Raw genomic sequence first — 12500 nt, 5'->3', positions numbered from 1 at the left:
AAATATATAAATACAAATATATACGACAACCACATATATAGATATATATATAAACATAAACATATACAACAACCACATATATATACACATATATATATATATATATATATATATATATATGCTTGTAGAATATACGTGAACCAAAAGAGAAAAGTAGAAAAAAGACGAAAAAAGAAGAAAAAAGAAGAAAGAAAAAAAAAAAATGGATAAAAATGATGTAAAAGAAGAAACAAAAATTTTACTAAACGATAAAGATATAGATAAAAACAAAAAAGTTGGTAAAATTAGATATTGCATAAATAATTTTTTTAAAACGTTATTCCAAAAAAATGTACAATATGATACTTTCTTTTATAAAAACAAGTCCTTAGAAAATACCTTCTGGTCTTCTCAAATAGTAAAATATAAAAAATTATAAGAAGAATATTTATAAGTGCATTTCTAAAAATAAATAATATATAGTTTATATGTAAAAAAAAAAAGAAATTTCTTTATTCTTTCTATTTGTGTTTATAGATTTATACTAGAATACTGTTGATATCATGCCTTTTTTCATTTATCGTATCATGGAATCAAGTATGCTTCCCACATATACCCAAAAAAAAAAAAAAAAATAAAATAATAAATACACACAAAATAAAAAAAATGTATAATATATATTGTATATATATATATATATATATTTATTTATTTATTTTATACTTATCAACATTCGTACATTTGAATTCCTTGTAGAATGTGGCACTCATTGGAGAAAATGGTCTTACTCCTGCAAAAAATTATGTTGATAAAATGTTCGATGAACTTCAAAATGAAAGTATATGGGTTAAATTTCAAAATTTTCATTCCCTTTTTTGGTTTATACCAGCTAGCGATTTTAATATTAATCTGCTAGCCATTATAGGTAAGAACAAAAAAAAAAAAAAAAAAAAAAAAAAAAAAGTATACATACATATACATAATAAAATTGTGAACGTGTATTAATATAAAATATGACATATAAGGAAGAAATATCTACTTAGTCATATATATATATATATATTTTTTTTTTTATTTCATTTTTGAATTCACCACTTTAGGTATTGTACTTAGTTGTTTCAGTCTTCTCTTCAATTACACAAACCTAGTTACCCTTGTACCCATATATATTATCCTGCAGTCCATATATAGCATAGGGAATATATGGTTTAATTATGTATATGAAATTGAAATACTTGAATTATTGTTCTTGTGTTTTTTCCTAGTACCTTTTTGTGGAAATCATTTAAAAAAGAGGTTTTCCCCAACATGCTTAATAAAATATATTTGTAGATGTTTTGTATTTAAAGTTCTTATAGGTACAAGTTTAATACGATTTAAGAATAGTGATTTATGGGGGAAATTATTAGGAAAATATTATTTATATGAAACCCAGCCATTACCAACAAGTATTTCTTATTTATTTCATTCATGTATAACATTAAGCAAATTGGATAATATATTTTGTATATTAACAGAATGTGTGTTTTCTTTTCTCATACTTTTTCCTATTAGATCATTTAGATTAGTTGGAGGTTCTCTTATTTTTATTTATTGTATTTTAAATTTTATTACTGGGAATTCGTACTTATTTTACTTTTTGCTTATAGCTCCATTGATGTTTTGTTTTGATGATAAGATATTATTAAGATTGTTTTTTTTTAAATGGAAAAGATATGAAATCATAAATATAGTAAAAGAGAAATTGGCTAATAAAAATAAAAGTAAACGATATTTTAAAAGTTTCGATATTTTTTACTTTACTGGTTTCAATTCTGATGATTTAATTAAAATCTACGATAATTATTTTAATATAAAATATCAAAAAGCATATCTAGGGAAATCCCCCAAAAAAAATAATACATTAAATAAATATAATGAACAATCTTCGTATGATGATAATTATGAACAAGAAGATGAAGAACATTATTATTATGATGATGAAGAGGATAATGAATATGACGAAGATAATTATGATATTAGTTATAACAACTCATTAAATTATCAAATTACAAAAGAACAAATACATAATAATCAGTCACCACAAAAACAGAAGGAACAACAACAACAATATCGAGCGTTAATACCTAAATCATCTTCTAAAGAAATAAATTTATTTTATAAAAAACAAAACATTTTGAAAAGTATAAAAAATGATTTATATAATACATTTTATTGGTTATTTTCACAAAAAGGATTACAATATATTATAAAGAACTATAATGTTTCTGTAGAAATATTTATACATATTATTTGTTCTTTATTAATTATAATATTTAATAGTATTGTAACAATATCTATATATCCTATTACTTCTATATTATTTTATATATATATTGTACTTTTCCTGTCCTATGTTATATTTTTATTTGGTTATACAAAAAATATATTTTCACGTATCATAAGTCAATTATCTTTATTATTAGTAATTTTATTAATTTACTCTAATCAGATATTTCTACATGGATTTGTTAATATATATTATAATAGTTTATTCTTTATACATTTGTTAACATTGTGTATTCTTTCGATGTTTTATTTAAATAATAAAAGATTCATCTTTAAATTTACTACACAATATTTCTATTTTATTCTCTTTATCTATTTTGCGTATTTCTTCCTACAAAATATTTTATCACCTAATCAGATTATGAATGCTCAGTATGGGTCTTTCGAAATTATGAATATATATGGATCCTTTGGGAAAATAAAAAAAAACAGAAAAGAAATTCTTATTGAAGGAACACAATCAGAAAAGATTGATGATAATACTACATGGCACACATATGAATTTTATTGTAAACCAGATAATATTTATAAAAATATGTGTACACAATTTAGACTTCTATATAATTTTATTCCAGTACTTTATATTGATAGATTGGATTGGCAATTTAATACACTCAGTGATAAAGAAGATGAAACCATTTTACAAAATGAATGGTTCAAAAATTTTCTTATCAAACTATCAAATAATGATAAAAATATTCTTTCCTTATTATATAAAAACCCTTTTCAAAATATTAAAAATATCAATAATAAAAATACAATATTCCTAAGAATCTCTAATGCTACTTATAAATTCGCAAAAAATGGACAAAAAAATTGGTGGGATGTTGTTTCATCAAAAGTTATTGTAAATCCACACCAAGTCTCAAAATTACCTGAACAAGTCAGGCTAAATTTATATAACATGCATGAACAGATAGAACAAGCGAAAAGAATAAAACTGAATAATATAGGAAATAAAGATTTATATGATGAAAATATGTTAAACTATAAAAAAAAATATAACATGAGAAAATATAAAATTATGGATACAAATATGGATGATATCGAACGAACAAAAGAAACAAAAAATGATATTATTATAAATGATAAGATTATTGGAATTGACTTCAAATATGATAATGTAGATAATGATTTTGAATCAACTTATAAAGAAGAGTCATACCCTAATTTGAGAAAGATAAAAAAGGAAAAACATAATGAAGCAAAGGAAAGACATGAACAAAATTTTAATAAACAATATGAAAGAGTAAAGAAAATATTAGAAGATCATAAAAAGATATTAGAAGATGAAAATGAAATAATTAACAAGGAAAAAAAAAAATTACAAAACCAAAAAGATTTATTAAATAAAGAAAAACAAAAATTACAAGAAGAAAAAAAAAAATTAGTCTATCAAAAAAAAATGCAAGAACATAATATGTTGGAACAAGATCAAAAAATACAAGAAGAAAAAAAAAAATTACTTTATCAAAAAAAAATGCAAGAACATAATATGTTAGAACAAGATCAAAAAATACAAGAAGAAAAAAAAAAATTACTTTATCAAAAAAAAATGCAAGAACATAATATGTTGGAACAAGATAAGAAAATACAAGAAGAAAAATTTATGGAAAAGAAACAAAAACTAACGGAACAATTTTTAGAACAAAAACAAAAAGAAGATGAACAAATTTTAGAAAGAAATAAAATAGAAAAACAAAATATTATGAACAAACTTAAAAAATTAGAAGAAGAAAAAAATCAATTTGAAAAAAAAAAATTATTTCTTGAACAAAAAAAAATACAAGAACAAAAAGCAATTGATCACGAAAAAAAATATTTACAACAACAACAAAACAAATTATTACAAATTAAAAAAGAAATTCAACATCAAAAAGAAGAACAACAACATAAAGTAGATGAACAATTAAATCAAAAACTAAAAAATGAGTTCATGTTACAAAATGAAGATACTATAAATAAAAAAAAAATATATTATCCTATTCATAATAATAATACCAATGTTAATAATAATAGCGATATGTATGATATGAATAAGTATAATACAAAAGAACTCAACGAAAAAATAAATAACGAAATCGAAAGTGAGTTGGAAAATAATGTTGAACCATTTCCACATCAAATTATATATAACAACGGAAAACATGAACAAGTAAAATATGAAAATAAATATTTGAAAGATCATTTGAATGATCATTTAAATAAACATTTTAAAAACAATAATCATAATAAATTAAAAGGATCATATAATAAAACTACTCAACAAAATTATTCTAATGACGACGACATATCTTATTTAGGGCAAAAGCATCAAATAAATAACAAATTCGAGAAAATAGAAAATAAAATAAATAATGAACAATCTAATAATAAATTACAAAAATTTACAGTAGATGAAAAAATAAAAAATGAATTAGATAATGCCATTAAAAATTCTTATTCTAAATATAATTTATTAAATAATTATACAAATAAAATAAATAAATTAGGATTGTTAAACGTATATAACAATCCAAACAACGTTTCTAATATTAATACATTAAAATATAAACCATATGATAAATATCATAATGAAAGCTATATAACAGATACAGTTAACGAAAATATTGAATAATAAAATTTATAAAATATAGGATATAATATTTTAACAATCATCTTCTATACGTCCAAACATGTTCATATTACATTGTATATAAATGTAATTCTATGTATCATATTTTTATATAAAAATATTCTTAATAATTCATTTAATTTTTTTTTTTTTTTTTAAATTAAATATTTAACAAGTTTTCATATTTTTTGGTTTTTTAGATTTGTTCTTTTTTAATAACATATATATATATATATATATTTCATAAGTTCTTAAAAGACATATATTTTATGTGTCACATGTCTATTGATATATAAACATTTTGAATTTTAAAAATTCTTAATTAGTTATATAAAAAAAATTATTACAAATATAAAATATATATTATATATACATATAATATTATATACATATGTGTGTATATTTTTAATTTATGCTTTTCTCCTTTAATAAGTTCTCTCTTTGCTTTCTCCTATATTCATTATTATAAGAATGAATTTCGTTTTTTTCTTTGTCAACATTTAAGTACCATAAACTGAGTGTGGAAAGGCCTAACGGTATTGTGGTTCCTGAACAATTAAAATGTTATACGTTTTTCAATTTTATTTTAGTTATATTTAAAAGAATGAAATAAAAAGATGGGAAAAGGGGGGTTTACATTTAATGTTATATATACCAAGAATAAACAAATAAACAAAGAAATAAATATATATAAACATATATTGTATGCATTTTATTTTACATTATTTTTAGGTACCTATAACTACACAAGTACACCAACTAAGAAACCTTTTCATATTTGTCATATCATGATCAGAAATTTTGTAAATTATCTTTTATGTTATAATCCTTTTTACTTTTTTTTAATTATAACATTCGTAAGCACATGATTAAAATATTTATTTTTATTATAATGGTATATTAAATATTGATACAAAAAATAAATCCTTTTTTAATTTATATCGCATAAATGGCTAAGTATATAAAAGTATGTTCCTTATTATTTTTTTTTTTTTTTGGAACGATGAAATTAGAGGGAAAAAAAAAAAAAAAAATTTCAACTTAAATTGTTTTATATTTTAAAAAAAATAAATAGAAAAAGTTTATTTTGTGAATAAAATTATTTAAAAAGAATAACAAAAAAAAAAAAAAAAAAAAAAAATATATATATATATATATATATATATATAATATATATGTATAATTAATATAATAATATAACAACTTAGATGAAAAATAAAAAGGAATAATTTAAAAATATTTTATTATAAAGTGAAATATAGTATCCATATACATTTACATATATATATAATACGTGTGTGTATTAAATCGTTTCCCCTTTTTTTTTTTCTCAAAAGGAAAATTCAAATGGCATAAAATCTTTTTAAAAGGATTTATAAGTATTACAAATATATATATAATATTTTTTATTTGCCTTTAATTTTTCAAAAAAAAAAAAAAAAAAAAGAATTTTAAATAATTAAATTAGAGATTTTTATTTAAAATGATTGTTTTTCATTTAGTATTACTGGATGCGTTAATTTTTGAATATAATAATGAATCCTTTGTCTATAAAAAATAAAAACATATACACATATAAATATATATATATATATATATAATATAAAACATTTTTGTATTATTTTTCTTTTTTTATGTTTCCATTTTTACATGTGAAATTCGGTACGTTGCATAGGTTCCTAAAAGGAATGCTACTATAAAGGTTATTACAATCCTATTTGAAAACAAAAAAAATATAAAAAAAATTATGAACATGTTCATAATATTTACAATTATTTGGTATTTTTTTTTTTTTTTTTTTTCATTTTGGCTATATTTATTCTGAACTGTTCATAAAAAAAAAAAAAAATGCAGTTACAAAACAAACGGTTTTCTCCAACATTGTTGTATTATCCAAAAGATATAACATAAAATGTAAAAGTATATGTAAATATATATATATATATATATATATATTATAATATGGTTAATATTTATAAAAGTATGATAATTATTTTTTGATTCTTTACTTACCATAAGGTGATATGAAACTGAACACTTTTTTGATTTTCATCATATACTACACCTGACTACATATTAGAAAAAAAAAAATATATAAGATAAGATAAAATAATATAAAGGATAATTTTTCTTTATATAATTACAATTTTCATTTAATTTATCCCTCATATAAGGGATTATCATTTTTTTTGTTTTTGTTTTTTTTCTTATTTGTGTTTATAATTATGTTTTTCTATACCTGAGCAGAAACAAAATATATATAGACTAATATATAATAAAGATAATGGAAAAGGAACTTCATTTTTTCATACTCTGTATTTTGAATTAAATTGTTATATTGTAAATTCTCTTTAAACTTTTATTTTGTATTATAATAAATTCATTAATTAAATCTTGTACATATTCATATATATATTTATTTATAAATTAATTTTTATATATAATATATGTATACATATTTAAATAAATATATATATATATAATAACAGTTATTATTAATTATTATTATTTATATTTATAAATATATTTGTTTTTTGTTTCTTTATATATATATATATAATAAATATGAAAAGGTTTTAGTATATGTATTAGTTTTATACTGATTTTTTTTTTTTTTTTTTTTTTTTTTTTATATATATATATATATATATATAATATGTTCAAAAATTTTAATGGGTAAAAGGATAAAAAATAAAAGTTTTTTTTTTTTTTTTTAAACATGCATAATAAATATAATATATTTATATATATTAATATTATATATATATATTAATATTATATATATATATTAATATATATTTTATATATTATGATATATAATATTTTTATAATATATATTTATTATATTATATATATTAATATGTCATTATATAATGACATTTATTTTATTTTTTATTTTTTTTCTTCCTTCATCATTATTACTTTTTAATTTTTGAACTATAAATAAAAGAAAAAAAAAAGAAAAAGAAAAAAAAAAAAAGAAAAATTTTACATAATATATATTATATACATATAAATATATTTTTTTTGTCTTTTATTAAAAATATAACAGAAGAAAAAACAGAATAGAAGGATTTGAGAATAAGAATTATATAAATATATATATATATATATATATATATATTTATTTATTTATTTATATTTTGTATAAATAGTATAAAATGATTATAATAATTATAGAATTTTTTTTTTTCTTCTTTTTTTTTTTTTTTTTTTTGCCGTTCCCCCCCCAAAAAAAAAACAATGAAGTTGGATTATATATGGAAAATATATAATAATGTATTTATTACAATATAATAAAACATCAAAATAATGTTTTATATAAATATTAAAAAAATAAAAGAAAAGAAGCCTTATTTTTGAACATAACATATTATATAACTCGTACTCGTAAAATATGTTGTTAATGTCAATTGTTCTTATGTAAAATGTGTATATATATATATAAAGGAATGAAACATGATATATATTTTTCATATTAACAATTTGCGATATATGAGAAATATAAAATATATTATAAGGAAAATATGATGAACACTGTAATGTATAACTTATATGTATATATAATTTTATAGGATTATTATTATTTTTTTTTTTTTTTTTTTGTCGTTATTTCAACAATGTTTCTTAAACATGTCAAAAGTTTATATTAAATAAATAAATAAATATATTTATATATATATATATATATATATATATATATAATAAAGTTACAATTAAATATAAAAAATATTTTTAATTCTATCTACAACTTGAAATAATCGGTTTCTCTTGAAAATTAATATACTTTTATATGTTCATATATGTACACATTTTTTATGATATAAATTAATATAAGAAGGAAAAAAAAAAAAAAAAAAAAAAAAAAAAAGAATTATCAAAGTGTTACATATAATAGGTCAATTGTTAAAATGGTAGCTTCATTTATTTTATAAATGAGTAATTATTTTCATTCTTAAATATGTACTTTAAATTATATATATAGGTGTAATATAATCAACATATAAGGATACTAACAAATCATTATATATATATATATATATAATATATATATATTAAAGATGGAAAAACAAATAAATAAACAAATGTGTTAATATAATTTTATATGTAAAAAAAGAATATTTAAAAAAATAAATAAATAAAATTAAATTACATACATTTTTTATAATTTCACTCAACCACCTACTTATACTATATCTTTTAAAAGAATATATTCAATTCAATAAAAATAATTAAAAATATATCATATTTTATTTATTTTTAATATATTGCCTATGTATCATTATATGAAATATTTATCTTTATAAATTATTAAAAATATTATAAACACATCATAATATAATATATATATATATTATATATATGTATATTTTTATTTGTATGTATTTCATATACGTATATATATATCTTCTTACATACACAAGAAAATATATTAAAATATATTATATATATATATATATATATATATATATATATATATATATCTTTATAAAATAAAATTCTTTTAAAATATATATAATTATTTTTTTTATTTTTCATATGAATAAAATAAGAAATGAAAAGATATATTTAAAAATAAATATTATATATATATATATATATTTATTTATTTTATAAGATACACATAAAAAGAAACTTTAAGATTTACATTTTAAGGTTTATGTTATTTTATATATTTTATTTAAAAGGTTTATGTAAAACGAAATATTAAGAAAATGAAATATTCAGCTTTTAGAAGTTCTTTAAGGTATACACAAAAAAAAAAAAAAAAGGCAAGCAAATAAATAATATATATATATATATAGAACCATATTTATGTTTATTTTTAAATAGGTTTGCTACTAAGTTTTGTCAGAATAATAACTACAAGTTATATATGAATAGCGTGCCTCAATTCTCAACCTTTGTATATGGAAAGAATATAAAAACGTAATAAATAAATAAATAAAAAATATATATATATATATATATATTTATTTATTTATATGTGTGTACATTTATTTTACTATTCATTAATTTTTATCCCTATTTAATTATATAGAAATCCTTTAACAAGCAGATTAGATGATTTGTTAAAAAAAAATAGCAACTTGATAAGTATTATAAGTTTAAATGGATTAGATGATTTAATTACACAATCATCAAAAATTGGTGAGTTATTTTTATATTATTTAATAACACAAAATAATGTAGCGAATATATTTTTGAATGTACCAAAGAGGTATATACTTAATATATGTATAATAATAATATTCATTTTATATTAAAGAAATAGTTGCAAGTATATAAATATATGCATATGTTATTTTTTTTTATATATATCTTTTAAAACTTTTTTTCACTATATATATATATATATATATATATATATGTATATATTTATTTATTTATTTTTTTTTTTAATAGAATCTGTTTCCATAGCTGACTGGCTATTAAATCTTATTGAAGAATATCAATGTATGATAAAATTACACCAGTATGAAATTATATATACATATGTGTATACATATATATATATATATATATATATATGTATGAATTTATGTATTTATAATATTTTATATGAATATATTTAAAAATATATTCCCCCCCTTGTTTTGTTACATCCCTTTTTTTTTTTTTATAGCTCTAGACAGAACTGTACATATGTTAAATTGTTCGTATATGAATAAATGTATGCATATATAAATGTATGTGTTATTTGTTTTTATATAACATTATATTATATATATATATATATTTATTTATTTATTTATATATTTTTATTTATTTATATATATATATATATTTTTTTTTTTTTTTTTTTTTGCATTTTGATTATATAGTAATGCTATCATGCGTAAATATGACTACAATACGGTTAATTTGAAAAAAATATAAAAAGAAAAAAAAAATTCTTTTTTTTTTTTTTTTTTTATATATATATATATAATATAAATTTATATTATTTTGTGGCTCCTTTTTAATTATATATCTTTTGATGATAATAAGATGATGTATGAATAAATATAAAAATACGTGGATGCATTATCCGTACATTTCTTTTCAAGACATTATTTATTTATTTATTTTTTTTTTTTCTTTCTTTTTTTTTTCAAATTAAAGCAGTTGGTTTTCCATTAGGAGCATTGGATTGTCAAAGGAATGAAAAAATAGAGAATACAATTATATGATGTTGGGACATTGTTACTATTAATGGATATACTATATATTATGTTTAAAAAGAACATAAAGGAAAAAGATATATATATATATATATATATATATATATATATATATATATATATATATATATATTTATTTATTTATATTTATATTTATATTTATATGTATGGTTATTTTTGTTAATATATTTTTATGTATATTTTTTATTTATGACTAGCCACAAAATTTTTTTTTTTTTTTTTTTTTTTATTCTATAATATTTATATATGTAACATATATACATATATATTTATATATATATATAGATAAAAAAAAAAAAATCCATATAGATGTATGTATAAATGTTATATTTTTTTTCTCTATAAACCTTAATTTTGAATATATAATGAAAATATAAATTTTTAAAAGATATAAAGAGTTTTAATTTTTGTTTTATAAGTTGAAAATAAAATATGTACACATATGCATATGTTGTATTTAACACAGTGATACTGAATTATAATAATAAGGACAAAAAATTATATGTTTTATATTAAAACTATAGAATAAAGAGAAAGATATGGTGTTAATTATAATAAAAAAAAAATAAAAATATATTAATGCCTGTGTTGTTGTAATGGTAAAATACGTGTCAAAAAAGAAACACATAAAACAAACACAAATCGTAGTATATACTATTATATATATATATATATTTTTTTTTTTTTTTTTTTTTTTTTTTTTTTTTTTTAACGACGGGATGTTTTTCCTATGGAACGCTTTCCTGAAAATAAGTGACGTGGCTTTAAGGACGGTATTGATCTGTCTGCCTCTCCTTTGGTACCTTTGGTAATTTTTTTATAAGCCATTTTATTTAATTTATATGCTTTCTTTCTTTGTAATTCTGTTGATGTACTTAAAAATATTTTGGATAATTTATTTTCATCATTATATATATTATCTTTAATTTGTTTTTTCTTCGATATATCTTTTTTAACTTTTTGTTTTTTAACTACTGGTTGTTTATTTTTGTTTCTTGCTTTTTCAGTCATACTTTTAATAACTTTTTCTTTATCTAATTTCAGGTCTAGTAATTTCTTTTCTATTTCTTCAATATTTTTTTTTCTCTTATTATATATTTGAACATTTTGATCTTTTAATTTTGCATCTAATCTAACACTCTTTAATCTTAATTTCATTTTTTCTAGAATTTTTTGTGTCTTAAACCATAAAGGATCGATATTAGCATCCTTATCATATAATTCTTCTTCTTCTTTTTCTAATTCTAATAATTTTTTTTCTATATCCATATCTATAAAATCACTAATATTTTTTCCGTTATATATTTCTGGTATTACATCATATTTATATTCTTCTTTAATATCATAGTTATTTCTAATATCTACAGAGTATACACCTGCTCCTCCATTTTCAT

At 17.8% G+C, this 12500-nt stretch overlaps 5 protein-coding genes across 7 annotated transcripts in view; 2 read left to right on the top strand and 3 right to left on the bottom strand.

Annotated features, from left to right (window-relative positions):
• Positions 1-202: 202 nt before the first annotated feature.
• PF3D7_0613300 (rhoptry protein ROP14) lies at positions 203-4924 on the top strand (the record flags this gene model as incomplete). Its single annotated transcript, XM_961027.2, has 4 exons — positions 203-397; positions 517-576; positions 736-904; positions 1080-4924. 4 exons carry the CDS (start codon positions 203-205, stop codon positions 4922-4924), a joined length of 4269 nt encoding a protein of 1422 aa, XP_966120.2.
• Positions 4925-5326: 402 nt separating this feature from the next.
• PF3D7_0613200 (conserved Plasmodium protein, unknown function) lies at positions 5327-5697 on the bottom strand (the record flags this gene model as incomplete). Its single annotated transcript, XM_961026.1, has 2 exons — positions 5327-5469; positions 5658-5697. The coding sequence occupies 2 exons, from the start codon at positions 5695-5697 to the stop codon at positions 5327-5329; spliced, it is 183 nt and encodes a 60-aa protein (XP_966119.1).
• A 718-nt stretch (positions 5698-6415) lies between these two features.
• On the bottom strand, positions 6416-7223 carry PF3D7_0613100 (conserved Plasmodium protein, unknown function; the record flags this gene model as incomplete). The annotated part of the gene is made up of 4 exons (XM_961025.2): positions 6416-6469; positions 6572-6635; positions 6935-6990; positions 7161-7223. The coding sequence occupies 4 exons, from the start codon at positions 7221-7223 to the stop codon at positions 6416-6418; spliced, it is 237 nt and encodes a 78-aa protein (XP_966118.2).
• Positions 7224-9636: 2413 nt separating this feature from the next.
• On the top strand, positions 9637-11094 carry PF3D7_0613000.1 (conserved Plasmodium protein, unknown function; the record flags this gene model as incomplete). 3 transcript variants are annotated; one of them, XM_961024.2, is made up of 6 exons in its annotated part: positions 9637-9668; positions 9755-9850; positions 9963-10072; positions 10328-10378; positions 10747-10780; positions 11027-11069. In XM_961024.2, the coding sequence occupies 6 exons, from the start codon at positions 9637-9639 to the stop codon at positions 11067-11069; spliced, it is 366 nt and encodes a 121-aa protein (XP_966117.2). The 3 variants fall into 3 exon arrangements, with proteins under 3 accessions (XP_966117.2, XP_024329002.1, XP_024329003.1); XM_024473108.1 differs by lacking the exon at positions 10747-10780 and having other exon boundaries at positions 11027-11094; XM_024473109.1 differs by lacking the exon at positions 10747-10780 and having other exon boundaries at positions 10328-10397.
• Positions 11095-11814: 720 nt separating this feature from the next.
• PF3D7_0612900 (nucleolar GTP-binding protein 1, putative) overlaps positions 11815-12500 on the bottom strand; it is a gene marked incomplete at both ends in the record, with an annotated part of 2061 nt that continues 1375 nt past the window's right edge. The window contains one exon of the mRNA XM_961023.1: positions 11815-12500. This exon is cut by the window's right edge and continues 1375 nt beyond it. Coding sequence (XP_966116.1) covers positions 11815-12500 — 686 coding nt within the window.

The sequence above is a fragment of the Plasmodium falciparum genome (genome assembly GCF_000002765.6).
Source record: "Plasmodium falciparum 3D7 genome assembly, chromosome: 6".
Lineage (NCBI taxonomy): Eukaryota > Apicomplexa > Aconoidasida > Haemosporida > Plasmodiidae > Plasmodium > Plasmodium falciparum.
Note: the sequence above shows the minus strand (reverse complement) of the source record. Positions and strands in the feature narration are given on the sequence as shown.